The sequence below is a fragment of the Euprymna scolopes genome, chromosome 38 (genome assembly GCF_053919585.1).
Source record: "Euprymna scolopes isolate OS-2025 chromosome 38, ASM5391958v1, whole genome shotgun sequence".
Lineage (NCBI taxonomy): Eukaryota > Metazoa > Mollusca > Cephalopoda > Sepiida > Sepiolidae > Euprymna > Euprymna scolopes.
The window spans coordinates 28,877,544-28,899,822 of NC_136519.1; the positions used below are offsets into that span (position 1 = coordinate 28,877,544).

At 31.0% G+C, this 22,279-nt stretch overlaps 1 protein-coding gene across 10 annotated transcripts in view; it reads left to right on the top strand.

Annotated features, from left to right (window-relative positions):
* LOC145263108 (AT-rich interactive domain-containing protein 1B-like) overlaps positions 1–22,279 on the top strand; it is a 161,563-nt gene that overhangs the window by 6,897 nt on the left and 132,387 nt on the right. For 7 of the 10 annotated variants that reach the window (XM_080120038.1, XM_080120040.1, XM_080120042.1 and 4 more), the window contains exon 2: positions 6,863–7,048. In XM_080120038.1, coding sequence (XP_079976164.1) covers positions 6,863–7,048 — 186 coding nt within the window. The remainder of the gene's footprint in view (positions 1–6,862; positions 7,049–22,279) is intronic. The other 3 variants (XM_080120039.1, XM_080120044.1, XM_080120046.1) reach the window with 1 other exon arrangement.

A 22,279-nucleotide genomic window follows, 5' to 3' on the forward strand; every position in this document is an offset into this window, starting at 1 on the left:
CTCAATTTACATTTAACTTATAAATAAAATTATTTTTTTTCTAATGTTAGAAAAGAAATTATTACTTGTTAAATAATTAAAAAAATTTTTTATTATTTATCTTTTATGATTGAATTATTTAAATTTTCTTATTGCTAATAATAAGAAATTTTTTAATAAAAATGCTCAATTTTTAATTTTATTTTTAGCTTTTCCTGAAATTCAAACTGTCGACTTTGATAGAATGGAGACTTGCATAATTGCATTATTTGTGCTATCAGCTGAAATATATATATATATATATATATATATTTATATATATACACCCACCTGGCTACATAAATGCATGTTTTGATTATTATAGCCCAAATGGTTAAGTCATCAGGCTGAAAACTATTAAATTCTCAACCTGATGTTGACTTAATCATTTAAAATGCATTTATGTAGGCAAACATTTTTGTAAATATTAGAGTAAAATATAAAGCTATTTATGTTATTGAGCACTTTTATATAAACACTAAGATCCATAGGACTGACCTTTATGAACAAAACTACACCTGGAAATATATATAATTATTACTATGATTATTTTTTTTTATTACTTACAGACGCTAGTGTTCAATCCTTCGGGAATCATCAGTGCAGGGTGTAAATATATATATATATATATATATATATATATAAGTTGATATTTAGATTCTATTATATCCTAAAAAAAAAAGCTTAATATCTGAAATAGAGCATCAACATACAAATCATTAATTTTTAAAAAATTAATGAAATTTATTTAACAAAGGATCATTTTCGTATTACATGGAGTTTCAAAAATTGAGCTTTTTTTTTTTATCTTCCGAGGAAATAACCAGCAAATCATATACATACATGTACTCAATTTTTGTGCTGATTAGTAATCCCATATTTCTATTTGCTAGTTGTTTCCTCTGAAGAAAAAAATACTAATTTTTGAAACTCCATAGAATAAGAAAATACTTTCTATACCTTGTTTATATATATATATATATATATATATATATATATATATATATATATATATATATTATATATATCCTAAGTTAGAAAAAAAGCATCAAAGTGCTCGATTGTAGGTTCTCCAAGAGCTGATAGTGCTTTATAAATTATTAAAATACTATGTCGTATATAGTAATATTTATCAACCAGACATAATGTCTGAAAATGTTTCATTCTGAATAAGTTTGTTAATAAAATATTATTATTGTCATAATTTTGACTTCTACAAACGTCCTCCAGCACGTCATAAAATTATACTAAAACTACATCTACGTATAATAATCATAAACCACATTTTATTATTGTTAAAAAAACTACCAGAAAGAATATTGAATCCTTTGTGCAAAAGTCTGTCGTGTGTGTGTGAAAAATTCGAATCAAGACCGCAAACGTTGCATGCACAAAGGGTTCAATATCCTTTTTCTTTTTTTTTTTTTGCAAATAGTTTTTATAACAATAGTATTTTAAAAATATTTTTTATCATATTTTTGTTGGAACACAAGTTAAAAATTATATAATTATTTTTATCAGTTGGGTTAGGCCGTTAGTATTTTATATGCCAAGTAAGGTTTTAGTTTAGATAATTAAACTATATACTAAATAACGTTTTTTTTTTTTTTTTAATATCAATCTTGCTAACTGGGGTTTGTAAATTATACTGCTTAATTCAACATGGATTAATGTTTTTCTTTTCATATTCTGCTGTAGAAAATGAATTAAACTGGTGGCTGCATTCAATCCATTCTAACTTCGATTATTTTCTAAAAATAGTGGTTTTCCTTCGATTTTAAAATACTGTTTTCCCATTCTTTAGGAGGAAAAAGCACAAATCTACCAAAAAATACGTGAATCTTAGCCAAAAGTTACTTTCTGACATTTGAGTAAAAATAAAATTTAAAATTATGTATATATATATATATTAGATGATTATTTATTTATTTATTTTTTTTTTTTACAGAGGGAAATATAAATTTGTTGACTGGATAATCCGTATAAAAAATAGTATAAATTCAAGTAGATTAACAAAAGAATGATTTTCTTATTCTGGTGAAAATCTTTTTGACTCCTTCATTGTTTGCTGGCCAGAAAATAGAAGGGTCTTCTCTATATTCTCATTATTCCACTCCTCCGCTTCGCCTTTCTTTAATACAGTAGCCATTAAAAATTGCCTTTTGAATTATTACACTTTTAACATTCCTTTCTATCCTTTCTATAACACATGAAATATTTTTAAGGCTTGTTTCTCCCCCGTAAACTTATTTCTCTCCAGTTTTCCCCATTCTTTTCGAAAAGCGATTTCCCCTCTTCCATGATAACGCCCTCTTTGACCAGATAGCCTTCCATAGCTATTCCCTTTGTTTAAAGCAACAAACAAATCTACCCCTTGTAGATGAGTATCGCACGTGTAAATAATGTTTAGATATATTTGCTTACATAAATATAAACTTGTTTTCTTTTTATTTCAAACAAAAAAAAAATTTTCTCGGTCGTTCAGTTTGATTAACTTAGTGTACGGCCGCCACTACTACTATTACGGCTACTGTTATATTAGCACAAAGATCAATTAATAGAAATCTTTTCTCGAACAATATTTTTTTTTAATTGACAGGAAATCCATTAATTAATCCATTTATTTTTTAAATAAATTTATTTCCTAAATTTTTTTTCTGCCAAACGTGATATTAAAACTTTGCGTTTTTACTTTATAAAACAAGCTTAAATAGCTGAATCCGGCCATGATGGGTGATATCTCTAATGGCAGATAGCTAGGTAAAAAGCAATACTGAAAAATAAAACCGTCTTTCTCTCCTTAAATTACACAATTATTAAGCTATTCTTTTTACTAATAAAATATTCTATATCGCATAAAATCATTTTATTTTAATTTTTTATCCTTAAAAATCTGATTTCTTGTTTGAAATAATAGTCACAGCAAAGCAGCAATTTTCCCTCCTTTCTTCCATTACTGTTCGACTCGATTTTAATATGGCCAAGAAGAAACCATTTTAACTTAGTAAACGATACCGCCTACATAACTTGTTTTTGTTTTTTTAAATAGTTTTCCTTTAAATTTTAAATAAAATATTTTTTATTTAGCCTTTCCTTCACAATGATCGTCATTTTGAGACGATTGCTTTGTCTACAATTTTCATTATTTTTCGTCCATTTCAAAAAAGCAGCTCTTTACTTCCTTCCTCCCAAAAGCAAATGACCCATTTCGCTTTCTGTTTTTAATATTCTTTCTATCTTTGTAATTTTATTTTAATTTCAATCTTTTTTTCTTTAATTTTTCTAGTAAAAACAATTAATCATAAATAAACTAAGCATATCCTTCTCTCTTTGTATATAGTTCAAACTCGTTTCGTTTTTTGTTTTTTTTTTTGAAGAGAAGGGGAAAATGGCTAAAAATTGCTTGTCGTCGCCATCGTTGGATTTTCTAGTCTTTTTGTTCTGAAACCAACGATTAAAAAACATTTAAACATATTTAAATCGCTTCGAAAATCAACGTTTTAACAAATAAAACCAACATATTTCCTACAATCTTTCTCGAAATAAAAATACTTTTGCATAATGAGTTTTGTGATCAAATTTGCTAATAACGAATATTGGATGTGATAAAAAAAACGCAAAGAATTTAATTTTCTCAGATTTAAATAAAAACAACTTAAAAAAAATTCTAACCAAATAAGACTGTCTTCATTTAAATCTTTTTAATAAAGTTAGCATAAAATTTTCAGTTTTTTAAATAAAAAATAAAATCTATTGTCAAGACAATTTTCTGCATTTTAATTTTTGATTTTGTGCATTTAAATAATTTAGAATAAAAAAGGACTTGATGCAAATTTTGAAAACGTTTACATTTTAATATTAAAGTATATTAAAATTGCTAATGTATAAGAACATTTTATTAAAATTGCTACCAATTAAAAAAATAGCGTTTTTAGTTTTTCTGTATTTTTATTATAAGACATTTTAATCATTTAAAATATTAAATTAATGCAAATTTAAAACGCGTTTACTAAAATGTATATTAATTTAAAATTGATAAAAACCTTGGTGCTTCTACAGAATTTGAACCAAGCTAAAACTTGGGGCAAGGTTAGTTTCGGATTTTAAAAAATCAGTTCAAATTCTGCAGAAACTTGAAAAAAATTTTGGCTAAAAAATATTAAATGACGCTTCGGATTATAAGTTATTAAAAATGGAATAAGGCAGTCCTTAAATACCAATTTTTGTAGATTAAAATGTATAAATTGGATTCTCCTACTACTTTACTATTTTTATTTTAAAGTTATCTTTTTAATCCTGAAGGCATTACATTTTATTTGAATCAATTTTCATTATTCAGCAAAAAGAAACACAAAAACTTTAAAATATTTCATCTAGTTTCTCCTTTTTTGTGAATCTCACTTTAAATTTCCTACAATTACCCCCCCCCCCATCCTCTCGTCACTTTCTCTAATAATAAAAATGTAGTTTTCTCTTTGAATACGGTTTTAATTTCTCAATCTTTGTAAATTTTTAGTGTTCTTTGAAAGGTTTCCTCTGCAAGATTTTCTTTGTTGATAAGCCCTGTTTATTGTCCTTTGTTTATTTTGATAACAAAGTGACGAGAGAGAAAGAGAGAGCACATGTTCTAATTTTTCTAAGCGCTATACCAAGAAGCCATCTACAAATTTTACCATTGCAAATTATTAAAGTGAGAAGAAGTTATCTCCCTTTGTTGAAACGTTTTTGAAATTGAAAGTGTGTTTTTCGCATCTACGTGACTTGCAATCGAGTTTGGCAGCCTTTAAACTGTTGAATAGAACTGAATTTCTGGCTTTAAAATTCTTAGCAAATCCTCTGGTATTAAGATTGAAAACTATTTTGCTTCTTAAAGGATATTAAAGCAAACTAAAAATATTAACAGTTAGTTATAAGAATATAACAATGTCAAATGATATCGTAAATTATTAATTTACACTTTCAAAATCTTCATTCTTTGTTTTTCCAAATCATTAAAAAAATAATAAAAATTAAAAATTAAACGAACAATGCTGTATAGGTACATTTAGTTTTGAAATAATTCGAGCAATATTTCAAATGTAATCGATAAAACTATCACCATTCCTGTCCCAATATCTATAAAGAAATACTTTTTCATTTATATCTAAATTAAAATGAAATTTCAAATTTTCATTGCTAAAAACATTTTCCAATATTTTTAATTACCAATGTTATTTTTACGAATGCATTTTAAGATATATTGAACACTTGAAAATGTTTTATTTTAATTTAAATTGATAATTTAATTTAAAGACATGTTAATTACAATTTTAAGAACTTATATGTTTAGATTATAATAGATATTTTAAAATCTTCATTTTCTTAACATATGGTCATTTTTATTTTATTTATTTTTTTGTTGAAAACTGTCAGTTAAAATTTACTGTTCTATCTCATTTATCTTTAAACGTCACCTCTATTAATCTGAAATAATTTAATATATTTAAAGCATAATGTTTAAATTACGTGATATACACTAATACAGTATTTTAACCATATTAAGAAAATCATGAATTCTCCAATGAATTAAAAATTCTTGTTTGATTTAAATTTCCTTGGCCATTAATAAAAAACAAAAAAAACAAAAAAAAAACACGAGTTACTTTGATTTATTTCAATAAAAACTCTATTGAAAATTAAAGAAAGGCCGTTTAAAATTCAAAATACTTTTTTATGTTAGAGTTTTAAAAATCACAAGATGTATTTTATATATGCGGAATAGTCACGTTGACACACTGGTTCCCACTAGATCACCGGAGCTAAGCAATGCTGAGCTTGGTCAATACTAAATGCATGACTATTTTGGAATACCACGTGCTGTGTGTGCTCTCCGCTTATGTCGGCATCGTTTCCATTTGTTCTGGACTTCTGTCACTGGAGTAGCACAGGGGAAGGGGTGGTTGTGGATTGCGCAACGCTTGCTTCACAATTGCCTTTATTCATTATCTCAAGACAGAATGAAGGTGATTCTTGTTTAAAACTAAACGTAAAATGAACTCTCCAGTTCTGCACCTTGTATTGCCCCCTTTACAAAGGTTAAAATCAATATATGGTACTAAACCTTATGTCTAGAATCCTTATTCCAAGTTTGATTGGAGAAAATGTTTAAAATTTAAGGCTTAGTCTTAATAAAGATATCTTAAAAAATTGAAAATTGGATAATCTTGTTAATTGGGATCTACTTACTATGGATTATATGCTAACCTGAATTTCAGTTTTCATATGAGAGGTTGTACCCTTATTATACCCTCTGAAAACCCTTCTAATACTACAAAGAAACTGACATTTGGGGGATATTTAGTGATAGCAATTATCTATTGTTAAAATTAAAAAAGATATCTTAATTTTCACAAAATCGATTCCACCCTCTCTTTGAATGAAACTAAATTAAACTAAATATTGTTCACAGTGGCTGTTCTAAAATTCATAATTGATTATTTAAGTGAATCGAATATACGCAAATCTATAAACATTTTCAAATACCGAACTTTATAAAGCAAAAAAAAAAGTTTAGTATTTTCACCATTTCTAGCTTACATGCGTTCTTGATAAAAAGTTTTTTTGCTGATTTTAAGGAGATTCAATATGATATTAATATTTTGTATAATGATTTTAAGTTTTTTCTTAATCACGAAATTGAATTGATCTTTTCATTTCAATTTGAATAATGTGAATTTTGATTTTTGTCATTAATGTGACCCAAACCATGTTGCTGGTCAACTAAGTATTAAAGTATACCTGCCATTTATTGCCCCTATTAACAAGTTTTCTTTTTCTTCCCTCTTTCTCTTCTCTCTTTTCCTAGCAGGGAGGTGGAAATATGAGTGAAATGGCCCAACAAAGACGATCCTCAGGTATTCCTCCCAATTTTCCTCAGCAACCATCACAATATAATAATCAACAATTCTCACCAAATTCTCAGCGGTACATGATGAGTGCTGGACAGGTTCGACCAGGACAACAGATGAATCAACCCTATGGGCAACAACAGGTAACATTTTATGCATTTTTTTTTTTTTTTTTTTTTTAACAAGATCAACATATTGGTGTTTTTTTCAACTATTTTATAGTGATATAAGCAGAAGTCAGGTTATTCGTTGAAAATAACTTGGGGTTTATGAAAATATGACACTTAAGTTACACAGAATCTTTCATGCTTCTTACTTGTAAGCAATAGTCAGAACTACCCAGCTCTACTCAAGTATCGAGCACTATTGAAGTAAATACTGAAAATTAGCACGTGATATATATTTCATGTGTCCATAAAAATGTTGGAAGATAATTTATGTATTGATTTTCTGTATTTATTTCAACAGTTCTCAGTGAGTAGAGCTAGGTAGCTCTGACAATTCCTTACAGGTTAGAAACTCAAAAGATTCCGTGTTGCTTTATCGCCATATTTTCATAACTTACATATAATGCATACACCTTGCCTCTGAGATGAAGATGGTTTAAGCCTGTAAATTTTGCAGAAATTTTTTTTTTTTTTTTTTTGTAATCAAGGGTCAGGATTTTTCCAGCAGATGACCCCCTCCCACGCACTTAATACATATCCTCATTCTATCAACTTTGTTTCAAGATTTCTCACTCATATTCTTTAGGTAAAATTGTTATTACTAATTACCAGATGTTTTGATTTGCGTACTTATACATGATATGTTTAAAAAATTTTGCTATCCAACCAAAATGAATTTCTTCAATGATTCCTAGATTTGATTGACTTTAAATTTTGTCCAGTTAACCCAAACAATGCTTTACATGAACATTTACAAAAGTGTATTTAAAAAAAAAAAATTCTTAAAACATGAATCCTGCAAAAATAGATTCACAACTCCTTCTAGATGGTGCGTGAGTTGCCATATGGATACTGTTGGTCACAGCTCATGGAATCAATGTCAATACAGAGTTGAAATCCTATCAGATATGTTGCAATGATTTGAGCACTAACATATGGTAGGAAAGGTATGAACCTCTTCCCCTAATCACTGGCTAAAAAATAACTTGTTCAAATAATTATATACAGAGGAAATTTTACATTAGGGATTCGGCATTAATAAACCGAAAAGGGGTTGATATGCTGTAAAACAACCCAACTCTTGACTCCTACAGAAATGGGGAATCAAAAAATCACATTAAAAAAAACAAAAAAACTCCGAACTACTTTTTGCTAAAATTCAAAGTCTAGTATCTATTTTGGCACTGTACTTTTTCTTTTCTCTTTGGTCAGTGAAAAAAATCTTTCTAGATTGAGGCAATTTTAATTTTTGTCTCAATCCAAAGTGCCCCATTTTGGGGAGATGGATTTTCTCCACATTAACGTTATGCTTGTAGGTAGACAAGTAAATAAGTACTATACGATAGACCCGTTTACAAAAATAATCATTTCCTTGATTTTTAACCAAATGTTTCTGTCGAGTTTAACTGCAAATCATATCTACAGAACAAACGATTTGGTTTTAAGTCACCAACAGCAGTTGTGTCGTCAAGAACCAGCCTAAATTTTTATTTGTAAAAGTATTCTCAGATTTATTGTGTTATGCAATGGCTTTGGAAAAAAAACATTTTCAATATAACCAAACAAAAAAATTGAAAATTTTTTCCTATATATGCTAGGAGATGAGGCCTCCTATTTTTTTTTTAATCCTAAAACTTGAAGAGCTACAGAGATAGGAATGGTGCCATTAAAATGAGTGACCTTTTGTGCTTCAGAATTTATTTTTCTACATAGTCACTATCATTCTCAATGCACTTTTGCTAGCCTCTTTTTATACCTTGATCATAATAGTCGAGAGAGTGATCTTTGTCACTCACATCTATGTCGCCACTCTGAAGTTAATGAACCCATTTAATTGTGCTGACATCAACTGCATTGGTTTTTTAAATGCTGGTGGATGATTGGTTCAATTTTTTTTTTTTTCTGTTTGAAGGAATTCACTGATGTCTCTGCTTCTAATGAACGTCTATGATGGGTTGCTTTTATACTCTCACAGACAATATTTCAACAAATGAAACTTTCAGCTCATGAATGCATAAATTTAGTCATCTTAACAATGCAATTTGCAATCCCTTCTAATCCATTTGGGCGGAATAAAAAAATAGGAGACATTACTTTTGAAACGTCTCTTGTATTAAAGGAGTTGGATGATTTTTTTTTTTTTTTTTCATCTAAGAATGACTTCCTTTCATATATTCACTCGATGTTTTTCTCGTTTACGAAATGTCACTAAAGTTTTCAGATTATTTTAAATGTGTTTTTATTATCTACGTTGTTTTGCGTTACACTTTTCATGTTCACACATGGGGAAGGGGGAGAGTCACCTTGATTTCAGGTTGTTTTGCCATTGGCTACTCACATTCCCGCAAAAATGTATGCGATTAATTGAATACAAGATGTTATTTTATAGATAGCTGAGAGTATTGCAGATTCATATCTTTCCTAATGCATAGACGATAGAAATATTTGTAAGTTTTACAAGTATTTTGTAATCCTTTCTTAGCAATTTTTAGAATATTTGGTTTGTATTTTTATTTCAATATTTTAGTTACTAATAGTAATTTAAAAAAATATTTGTGACAAAGATGTGAAAACTATGCACAAGAAATCGTCACACAATTTTAATCATCTAAAGATTAGAACAATTCTGTTTTTTTTTTTTATTTATTGCGGACAATTATAACTTATTAATGAAGGTTTTATTTTTCTTTGCTGTCAAGTGTATATATAGATTTTATATATTATTTTATTTCTATCTTTTATCAAATTTCTGCTAGTAGTTTTCAGATTTTTTTGTAATAAAATTTATTAAAAATTAAAAAACTGGATTTTTGAGAGTAGGATTGATTATTCGTATCATTTGGATTTTTTTAACTACTGTTCTCATCTTGAATGTTATTTTCACAATGTTTTAGTTGATGTAATCTCTAACCTTCTCCAAATGTATCTTGTTGAACTCTGGAGTCTGCATGGAATTTCAAATGGAACCCTTTAGTTATTAATCCGTGGGGTTAACATGCTCTTGTTTCATCAGCCATAACTGGGTAGAAGTACAAGTAATTCACATTTGTATTTTGAGTGTAGCCTGCACTGAGGATTGAACCTTCAACCCTCAAGAGAGTATAACTTGCAACTGAATTTTACCATTATGTCCTTTGAATAAAAATTGATTAAAAATAAACACTTATTTAATTTAATACATTTAATAAATTAAATACAATTGATTGTATACTTTTGTTTTTGTTTTTAAGTTTTAATATATTCAATCTATGCAGGGGGAGGGGTTAGACTGTTGCAGACTATGGAATAACTTATAACTGTAGGGGAAAATAGTACGATTTCTTTCTAGTTATTAAAAAAGCCAATATAATGAATCATTTAGGTATTGTTCCAGAAAAGGGATTGACTAAATTATTGGTTTTCATTTAAAATTCCACTTTAAAAAAAAAAAAAAAAAATACAGAAAATATAGACAAATCTTTTGGATGTACGTACCCGTCATTCAATTCCAACAATGATGTAAATCAATCAAATTTTTTAGCAATCAATAATTTGTAGGTGACTTGAATCAACCTGTGACGATCAAAATCAGCCTTATGACTATGAATTACTGTTAAAATTGTAAAAATTATTTTCTATATATAAAAAAATTTAACAATTTACCTGATTTTTTTGGATCTAACATCTTCGTTACATGAGTACATACGTCATAAAGATTGTTTTGTATGTTTGTTTGTTTTTTTTATTCAAATTGTGAATAAGAACCCTATTTTTAAAGATTTGAAATCCCCTGTTAAAGTTTCCTTAACTTGATCTTCTATTTGTCAAAAATTTTATTTGATTCGTTGATTACTTGTAGATATATACAAGAAACTGAAATTCTGTAAGAATTATCCTTTACTTATTGCTACAGATTATTTTCCTTTTATAAAACGTTTTATGACAAAATCTAACCCCCCTCCCCTTCCACGTTTTACAATCTTTGTTATATAAACAATAGTTAAAGTATGTTGATTGCAGTGAATTGCGATCATTTAAAAAAAAAAAAGAAAGGCATAAGAAAAATATTAACTTAATAGAAATTTTTTTTAATCTATTTAAATAAAAAAAAAAAATACTAATTACAAAACTGTTAGCCAAGTGATTAATGGTTTGAACTGGAAATGGTGTTTCAAGTTCGAATTCAGTTCGTTCCAAACTCTTACCTAATCTTGTGTCTAATCTCTTTGAAGGAAGATCAATAAAATAATCTCTTTAGCTTTCACCTCTTCATCCTGCCTTTAATTGCAGAGAAGTATGTGACTTTTCCTTCTTAAATCTTTCCTTGTATATGTATTCTAGTTAGTAGGAAATATGTGAGGTGTGTCTTGTCTGTCCACTTACTATTTTAAGATAGACTGGGAATGTGGAATATTTTGTAGGAATGATTCCCGACCCTGGCACTGATCTCACAAGTTTAGTTTATATCTTTAGGGGATCCTGTTCCCCTAGAAAATGTGTGGTTGTATAATCTTTAGTATTATTTGTATTGTCTCTGTTTCAATATCTGTTTGTATTATGCTGTATTTTTTTAATGATACTCGTGTTTACATCAGTAATATTGTTGAATAAATGATTATTTTAATCCATAGGGCTGGGAATAAACAAAAAAAAACCTAAAATGTCTATTCAGACAATAGTATTCAAACCTATACCTCAGAAGAACATGTAAGCCACTCAACTAACAATCTGAACATGTAATAAAAAAAGTTGCTTGATACCATGTACTGTCGGAAATAAATTCTTGTGTATAACAAGTTTGCGATAGAAGTTAAATGAGGAGGTTATGGTTACAAAGCTTAGAGGATTAGTTATTTGTGCAATTTCAGCTTTCTCTAGCCGTTAGTCAAGTGTTCGCGACAACACCTGTGTTGAGTGGTTCTTTTTCCGAGACACAGTTCTGTATGAGTCTCACTTTTCACTTCATTTTTATTTATTCCCAGGCTCTTGGATTAACTTTATTTAATGATATTATCCATACAAACATGAACATCAACAAAAGAAAGGAGCAAATCTATAATACACTGCTGGAAATGAATTTCAGTGTTAAATATAGTTATAGGTACTTGTACAGTTTAATCAAAACATTAAAAAAATGAAAATATTGAAAAAAAAATTATATTGTACGTACTCGTTATGGAATAAAGTTTTCATGCAAAAAAAAAAATCACTTAATTTGATCAAGTATTTTTTTTTTTTTTTTTTTTTTTTTTTTACTGAGGAAAATCATTTTAATGAGATCGATCAGGTAGCGGCCATCTTTTGTTTCGTTTAGGAGAAGGGAGAGCAAGGGGGAGATAACACAAATCATTTTGTCACAATTTGACGAGATTATTTTCAAACATGAACAGAAAAAATACTTAGATAAATTTTTTTTTTTTTTTACTTTTTGTGTCCTTTTTTTAATCCTTTTTTTCATTTTATCCTTTAATTAATTTTTCGTTGTGAGGCGCCTGCCCCTCCTCGTGTCTGTAAACAGCCAAGTGGCAACGATAGGTCGATCTCATTAAAATTTGATTTTCCTCTGTAAAAAAGAAACCTATTTGATCAAATTAAGTGAATTTTTTGGAGAATTTCATTTCATAAGGGGTACATACATTATAACTTTTTTTTTAATATTTTAATTTTTTAATGTCTTGATTAAACTGTACAAGTACCTTCCTTTTCATGTAAACACAAGGGAGGTAATTCTCCATATATTCAAGTAATCAACAATAATAGCTGACTAAACACTCACTACTGTTTCTAATGTACACAGGATCATTTCCTTTTATTCCGCGAAATAGATAATAAAAGTTGTAAGCCAAAATTTGTGGAGGTTGTTTCAAAATGTTTTTGCTCGACTGAGCACCAATCCATGGTAGCCCTCTCCCTTGTAAAATGTTTGCAACAAATACTCGTCTACCTACAACAACCATCAACAATTTCCCTCTCTCTATCGTGCCTAAAACTAAACAAAAATTTCATGGGCAATATTTCTTTCCCTAGAACTGTCCATCTTTTCTGTGGAACACAATACTGTGGGAATGCTTCTCAGTTGACTGCAACATGCTCATTTTCAAATCTAATGTAAATAAGTTCTTGTTGAGCCATCCTCTTAAATAATAAAGCCCTTCCCATATTCTATCATTACTGTATCTACTTAATACTTATTGATCCAGGCTGTGATAAGCCGTGACCCCCCCCCTCTCAAGTAAAAAAAAAAAATCATTTCTATTTAAACATGTATGAATCTGTAATGACAAAATGTTATTTGTATTTGTTTACCAAGCAACATATACACTTATCAGCTAAGTTGAAATATTGTTTCATAAATACAATTTTCTTTAACAATTAAAAAAAAATAGTGGGCGGAAATCTGCTCTCCAAAAAGGATCACACTCTGGACTGGGACAAAAATTAAAAATTTTCTTCAGCCTAGGATTTCCCATTCACTGATCAAGGACATTAAAAGATTCCTCCTAGCTAAGAAGTCAACAATGAAAAACTAATCATTTTTGACAGTATAAGCACAAACACCCTTCTATACTTGTGCATATGTGTCGATAAAACTAAATCATTATAACCATTCTTAACGTAGATTCAGAGGATGCGTTCTGCTGTATTATTTGGATGAGTAACATAAGCTTATTGACGTTTGAGTCAAGATCAAAGTGTAGTATTTATTCTGATGCTACACTTCAATTTTTTGTTCTTGGTTAGTGGAGAAATTCTTCACAACTGAGACCATTTTTTATTTTTGTTCTTTTTCTCCACATTTACAAACGACCCTGGTGTCTAACTCTGCTCTCGTGAGGAGGTAAAGTAAATAGGAACATAAGCTATGTTTACGACAAAATCATGTATACACATTGGTTCTATTACTGAAGTTAAGCGATGCTGATCATGGTTAATGCTCGGATGGGTGGTCATTTAAGAGTACTAAGTGCTACCCAGGTGTATAAACTAGAACTGACTTTACTGGTAACAGACTATTGTCTTATCAGAAAAGTGATTTTAGACATCTATTCTGCTGGTCTTTATCACTAAACATTTTCTTTTTTTTTTTTTTACATTAAGTTTAAGTTGTCACATTCTTTGGTCGTATAGATTGTAAATAAAAGCTTTTCAAGCTGCAATTGGCTAAATCTTTGCACCTTGGCATCTCTGGGATTTTTACCTTGGCACCAAAATCAAGAGTCTAGTTTATTTCTCAAATGGCCTTTTCTCTGTTGATTGTGGATGATGCTGGTTTTGTGTAATTCTAGGATGTCAACCCTCCCGGGCATTGCCTTCTCTCTATGAGAAAGGTTTAGTTTATTGCTAATTACCTGATGCATCTCTATTGACAAATGCTGGTAGGGCTATATTTTGCAGGTCAGAGTGCTCCTTTTCAGGGTTGCTGACTTGAAAAATTTCACTTTCCAACCCTTCTCACATTTCTCACGATGGAAAAGAAACACTGTGCTGATTCTTACATCATTGATTTTATGTTTACCAAATGAAATAAATTTTAGCATTTTTGACAGTGTTGATTGGTGAACACTCAAACAGTGCAATGATTTGTTTTATTTATTGCTGATTCAATTGATAGTCCACCTATTTGCTCCTGGTCAATTTGCATGTCTTGTGTATTTTCTTTGTCTGATGTGAGTCAAAAGTCAAACACCCTTTACACAATTTTGCTCCCGACAAAACTCATCTTTTTATATTTTTAATTGTTTACATTCATCTAGTGAAATTTCCTGCAAGTTGGTTTTCATTTTTACTTTACGGATGGCAAATAATTCCATGCATTTTTTCTTCCCTGCATCTTGAATCTTTGTATGCATATTCATGTGGTGGTTACAAACATCAACCTCACTAAGATTATGCAACTTCGTTCTGATTTTTAAGAATTAAAGTTTTTGCATTGAAACATCAATGTATATCTTTAAAAACTTTCTCTCACAGTGTGACAACTTGATTGAAAAATCTTTCTAATTAAACAATATCAGCTGCAATGATCTGCAACGCAGTGATTTTAAAGTATTTGGTAAAATTTGGTTGTAAAAGTTACATACTTCCTGAGGTTGAAGGTTCAATTTTCAGTGCGGGTGACTGAAAATGCAATTGCAAATTACTTAGTTTAGAACTTCTACCTAGTTATCGCTGATAGACTGAGAGTATGCTACCTTGTGGATCAAATAAAGGATTCTGTTAGAAATTCTGTGCAGATTCATGAGCTGGAAAGAAAGATTCCCGGAGTTCAACAAACTACATCGGAAAGAAGTTGAAAGTTACATCAACTGAAATGTGAAAATAACATTCAAGAACAGTAGTCCAAAGAATCCAAATAATCCGCATAATTTCATTTTTAACTTTTATATGAAACTAGCAGAGGTATCTGGTGTTGCCCGGGTGTGGAGAGGTGGTGTAGTAAGGAACCTGGGGTGGGGAGTGGTCAAAACAACAGTAAGCAGCCCGGGTCGAGAGAGGTTTAAAAAAAAAAAAAAAAAAAAAAAAAAAGATAGTAAGCAGGCAGGCTAAAACAAAGGAGGAAAAAGTGAAAAAAAACAAACTAACGTCTTAGCTGATGCGTCCATCGCAAAACCGGAAGTCGCGGGCGTTGGAATTAAGGGTAAACAATCGAAAGGAGATATTGACTTGCGAAAATATCCACAAAAAAGTGACACCTCTTTGTAGAAAACTACTCAGGATGTTTTTGCCCAATTTTTCAATATTTGTCGTCTGAGAGACCAAGCATAAAAACAATACCAATTTTGTCATGTTCCAACGCGTCTGTTGAAAGTTTTTGCGAGACATACGCACATATTTGCCTTTTATATATTAGAAGAAGAAGAAGACTAACCTGAGTGCCCAGCGTTGTTTGGGTGTTTGGAGATGTAGTTGAGCAAAAAAAAAGTGGTAGTGGGCAGGCAGGCTCAAACCTGTACTACAAAGGAGGAAAAGAACATGCAAAAAAAATGTGATGTCTTTGCCGTTGCATCCATTGCAAATGCGGAAGTGGTGAACGTCAAAATTAAGGCTAGTCAATCGAAAAGAGTGGATGACTTGCAAAAATATCTGCGAAAAAAAGCACCCCCCCCTCCCTCCTTGTAGAAAACCGCCCAGTTGAGGATGAAGGAATTAATGTTTTTGGCGAATTTTTCGATATTTGTCATATAAAAGTTTAAAACGATACCAGTTTCATCACATTCCGACGCGCCTGTCAAAAGTATTTAGCAGACGTACACACACATACACATACATACATTTGAGATTTATATTATAGACTAGCCTGGGTGCTTGGCATTGCCCGGGTGTTTGTAGGTGTGTGTTGAGCAGAAAAGTGTCAGTAGGCAGGCAGGCTTGAACCTGTGATGCGAAGGTGGAAAAGAAAATGAAAGAAAAAACCTGGTATCTTACCGCTATGTCATGACACGAGCGGAAGTGTAAACGTTCAAATTTAGCGATGAAAAAGAAATGAGTTAGTAATTAAGTAAAGAGTCACGCACATGCGGAAATGAACGGCTGGCTGGAGACCAGTTAAGCTTTCAGCTTTCGGACATTTTATTTATTTGTTTCCCCACGATGTTGGGGAAAACCAGCTCCCCCCCCCCAAAAGGGAAAACTCTGGTAGTGTCTGAATAAATAGCAATTGTCTGATATGAAGAGTTTCTCCCACATTCCCTTCAAAACGTCTCAGCCAGGAGTGCCGAACAGATGCATTTGCTTTGATTTAGTTTCGCTTTATTTATACGAGAAAGTTAAACAAGCACTGGAAGCCAGGGATTTTTTAAAAAACTCTATCAAATTAAAGATAGTGATGACATCTGTTCGTAAATCGGAGATATTACAATCTAGGGAGAATAAGGAAACTTCTCCATAAACGTAACGGATGCGAGAAGCCCAGCGAAAAAAACCTTTCTTGGGCATACAAAAATGCTAGTGGCCATTTTGCCTTATATATATATATATATATATATATATATATATATATAGGTTAGATTTAAAAAGATAACCATAAGCAAAACTATTAATATTGTTGAATTTTAGTCTGGTAAACATGCTTTTAATCATGTTCTATGCCTGAAATGCAATGACTTCATAAGATATCTCCCAAGTGAAAATTAATACCTTCGTTTTTGCTGTTTGTTTGCATCTAAACAGCCTATATAACAACTTGTAAAATTATTAAATGTATGGAAATGTTATTTTTCTGTTTTTTTGTTTGAGCTAAAATTTTCAGAATAGATCCAAAGGAGTAGGAAAATTCACAAATGGAACCTTATTAATCTTGGCTGGAATAACTCGTGAATGTTAAAAAAAAAAAAAAAAAAAAATCAAATCCTGTACATTTTGGCTTTATTCTTTATATTATTATAAGGGGTTTTCTCCAATGTCGGATTTGTGGATTTAAAGATCCATTAGAGATGTTTATCATGATCCCATTATTTCTGTTTTGCTATTAAGACTTGTTATTGAAATTGTTATTAATATAGTATAACAATTTTCATGAATTGCAATATTTAATGCATTGGTCGCATCTAAATTTTTTTATTGATGCAAAGAGACCGTAGGAGGAAATGGGTTACTAGTAGAAACACCATTTTTACTATGCCTCTGAGAAGATATTCACAAACGGAACATTTTTCCATTAGAACTAAGTTACATATGGTTTATGAACATAAGTCGATTCTGCTCCCAAGTTTAAAAAGGTCAGAGGTTACATTGACTGAAATGTGAATATAATGATAAAGATGGGGATAGTAGTTTGTGTGGTGTAAATAAAGTTAAAAGAAAAAATGATTTATTTAATAGAAATTTTTTCAACAAAGAAAAGTAACACGACATTTCAAACTCAAAGCAACGTACATTAGAAAAGGAAAAACTTTTCTTTTCTTTTTAATTTACTCATTCAAAAACGGAAAATATGGGGAAACCCGTTTACAATACTGTGATATTGCTATGTAAAACAACAAAGATTGTGCAATTAAGTTTTCTGAAACAATGCACCACCACCACCACACACATACAAGAAAACTAGTCTTCATTTTATTTTTTATCATTGCATTAATTGTGGCCATTTTCCTACCTCCATTTAACTTGCATATTTTTACTATTAATTGAATATTGAAATAAAGATTTCAATAGCATAAAATGAAACAAATTTTTAAAATTCTATTTAAAAAAACAAAAAAACAATTGCATTTTTGTTTCTTCCTGAACTGCTCAGTCATTTGATGGCAACCTTCTGTTTCACGAGACAATGGCTTTCTGCATCTGATGTACTTCAGCATCTGATATGACTATAAAGTCAAAATTGGAGTTGCCTCTCCAGATGCATGGTTGGAAGGGTGTGATAAGGAGACCTAGGTTGGCTCAGTTACCAGGCATAAGTCCGCAACAGAAAGGCAAGTCAAAAGGGTCAGAGCCAGTATAACTGCAGAAGTTGCCGGAAAGGTGTTGCAGTGCTTGAACATCTGCCTATTGGGATTCCTAACCAGATTTTTGTCACGGTTTACTCCCTTAGCCTTTGCCTTTCCCAAGGCATCCACAAGGCAGTGGAGCTATAATTGCCTTTCCCAAGGCATCCACAAGGCAGTGGAGCTATAATTGCCTTTCCCAAGGCATCCACAAGGCAGTGGAGCTATAATTGCCTTTCCCAAGGCATCCACAAGGCAGTGGAGCTATAATTGCCTTTCCCAAGGCATCCACAAGGCAGTGGAGCTATAATTGCCTTTCCCAAGGCATCCACAAGGCAGTGGAGCTATAATTGCCTTTCCCAAGGCATCCACAAGGCAGTGGAGCTATAATTGCCTTTCCCAAGGCATCCACAAGGCAGTGGAGCTATAATTGCCTTTCCCAAGGCATCCACAAGGCAGTGGAGCTATAATTGCCTTTCCCAAGGCATCCACAAGGCAGTGGAGCTATAATTGCCTTTCCCAAGGCATCCACAAGGCAGTGGAGCTATAATTGCCTTTCCCAAGGCATCCACAAGGCAGTGGAGCTATAATTGCCTTTCCCAAGGCATCCACAAGGCAGTGGAGCTATAATTGCCTTTCCCAAGGCATCCACAAGGCAGTGGAGCTATAATTGCCTTTCCCAAGGCATCCACAAGGCAGTGGAGCTATAATTGCCTTTCCCAAGGCATCCACAAGGCAGTGGAGCTATAATTGCCTTTCCCAAGGCATCCACAAGGCAGTGGAGCTATAATTGCCAATAGCTGGATTATATATAAAATGCATGTGTGTATGTTGTTTAATAAAAGAATACGTTTTCACTCAATTGGTGATCCAAGATGTAAATGTTTCAACTTTTGCTAATAGTGGAAAGAATTTGTCACTATTTGAAAGGAATTCTGAAACATTTTGTTGAATAGAAAAGTCACTTCTGGCTTTTAAATTCTTAGTAAATGTTAAGATTCATAGTTGTAGAGGTTTTATACATTAAAACAAGAGATTCGTACAGACCGACAGAGAATGAATGTTCACAAAGTTTTTTTTTTTTTTAGATTCATTAAATTTTTATCCAGCATTGCAATTTTTTCATATAAAGACTGCTCCAGATATTGTGTAATAAATCATAACATCTATGATTCACATGTTTCTGTTTTCTATAAGGATACGCTTTGTTAAATGTGAAGCAATTCATTTTCAACCAAAAAACAATTTATAATATTAATGGGTGCTTATTTAAATAAACAAAAATGCACAATAATCTTTATGATGTATTAACCTGTTACGGAACAGATGTTATATTCCAAAAATCATGTGAATTCATCAAGTAGTTTTTTCAAATCAATGTTTACGATTTTTGGCAGCCATTAATAATCTCTTGTGGAGAAATATAGATTTCAATAGTTGAATTAAGTTGTCTGTCCTTGAATTTTAATGCCCCCCCCCCATTCCCACCCCAAAATATACGGTGTTTACCACCTGTCCCAACCGGCTTGTCATAATTTTTTTTTTTTTTTTTTTTTTTTATAATAAAAAAAACAAAAAAAAAACTACTTGATTAGTTACATAATTTTTGGAATATGACATTTCGTTCAGTAACGAGTATGTACATCATAAAGATTCTGTATTTTTGTTTTTCAAAATGAGTAATTATAAATAAGAACCTATTAATGAAATTTAAACTTTAGGCAAATGTTATAAAATAGAAACTGCAAGAATTTGAGTAAATTTAAAATGTGAAATTCTACAATTTTGTTTTTAAATGTATCACTTAAAAAAGATAGGATAAAGATGTAACTTGTAAAAAGATATTTGAGAATAGATATTTCTAATCACACACACACACACACTACCCATCATAACAAAGTATGTAAGTACCTCCATTGGAAGATCTGTGGAGAGATGCAACTTGACAGAGCAACGAACATTTGGGAACATGAACCACCACCGATAACCTCAAACGGAAAAGTGATTGTGTTCTATGACAAAGACATACAGGCGGGCAGATACATAAAAGACAAAGCTATCAAACCAGATATTGTAATATGGAACAAGCCTGAAAGAACTGTGCTCATTATCGATGTCACAATCCCAAATGATTTTGGCCATAATAGAGCTGAACGGGAAAAAATAACAAAATATCAGGATTTAAAAAATGATCTAAAAACGACATGGTCTCTGAAAGAAATAAACATTATACCGGTTGTGATAGGAGTAACTGGTTTAATAAAAAAGAACCTTCAGAAATACTTAGAAGCAATCCCTGGAAGACCAAGCTGTAATGAGATACAAATAGCATCCATAAAGGGAACAGCATCTATTCTTAAAAGAGCCCTCGGATATAAATTTAAATCATAACAGAATCAAGTGTTAGCTCCAGGAGGGAGCCCCTTGATATCTTAAAACTTACTGAAGTTAAATCAAAAAAAAAAAAAAAAAATCAAATGTAGTAGCAAGTCCTGGGATCATACCAGCAAGAACAGTTGGAAATAAGTCGTACATCATCTATTATGACTATGTAATTCCTACAGTTACGTACCTAGAAAATGGAGTTATTAAACCTGACATAGTGATATTAGATAAGGAGAAAACAACCTTACAAGTTAATGTTCTCAATGATGCTGGGTTAAATGGCTGAAAGTGAAAAAATAATGAAATATCAAGGTTTTTTTAAATTTTTATTTTTTTTAATTTTTAATTCAATTTTCACCCCAAACAAGGCACAGTGCCACTTTGAAGTAGGGAGCTACTATTAGGAACATAAGTTGCAGGGATATTATGAAGGGAGATGAGTAGCAAGATGTCTGATCACATTACACTTAAACTTTTGCATGTCAGTACAGTTGGGAAAGTAGAATCCCGGAAGAGAGTTTCAAAGTCTAGCAGTTCTGGGGAAGAAACTATTGGCAAAGAAGGGCTTTTTACATCTAGGGATCTCTATTGTGTAGGGATAGGATTTAACTGTTTGTCAGGGGTATTTACACCGAGGGGTACAAATGATTTGCAGCAGCCTTGGCAATGCTGTCAATATCTGTTCCCTGTGAACGTTAGGCCGAGGAATTTATGGGAAGTACTTTCAGGTAATGTGTTTTTTGCCATTAGTGGTAGAGAAGGTTTCTTGTAATTATTGAAGAAAACTTAGTCTTGCAGCATTGAATGTGACCATCCATTTATATCCCCATTCCACTTGATATGAAAAGAAACTTAAATTTTTGGAAGATCTCCATAATTTTAGGAGCAACTGGACTCTAAAATGAATTGGGAAAGCTACCTGGCAAATACACCCAGTGAACTAAAAATTGCACTTAAAGGGATGGTTAGAATCCCCAAAATGATCTCTATTAGAATGTATGTGATATAGCAGGTAAATATCTGGTATTCAGGAGGATGCATACCAAACTAGAGCAAAATGAAAAGAAAAAACACACACACACACACACACACACACACACACACACACACACACACACACACACACACACACGTATGCATAAAATGTTTTATAATTAGTCTTTTCTTTATATTGCACGCATATGCAGAAAACATTCTTTTTTGAATTAGTTTAGATATTTAAAAAAAAGGCCCAATTTTGCTGACGCAGTCATATACCAGTCGGTATGGTAGCTGCGTCGTTATTTATTATTTTACATTAAAAAAACATTTCTTGGTTGGGGAAGGGGTGTTAAAATTTAGAATAGAATATTCCATTTATTAAAATTTAATGCAAATTAAAATTGTCATGTTTAAATACATTACACTAATTTCATTT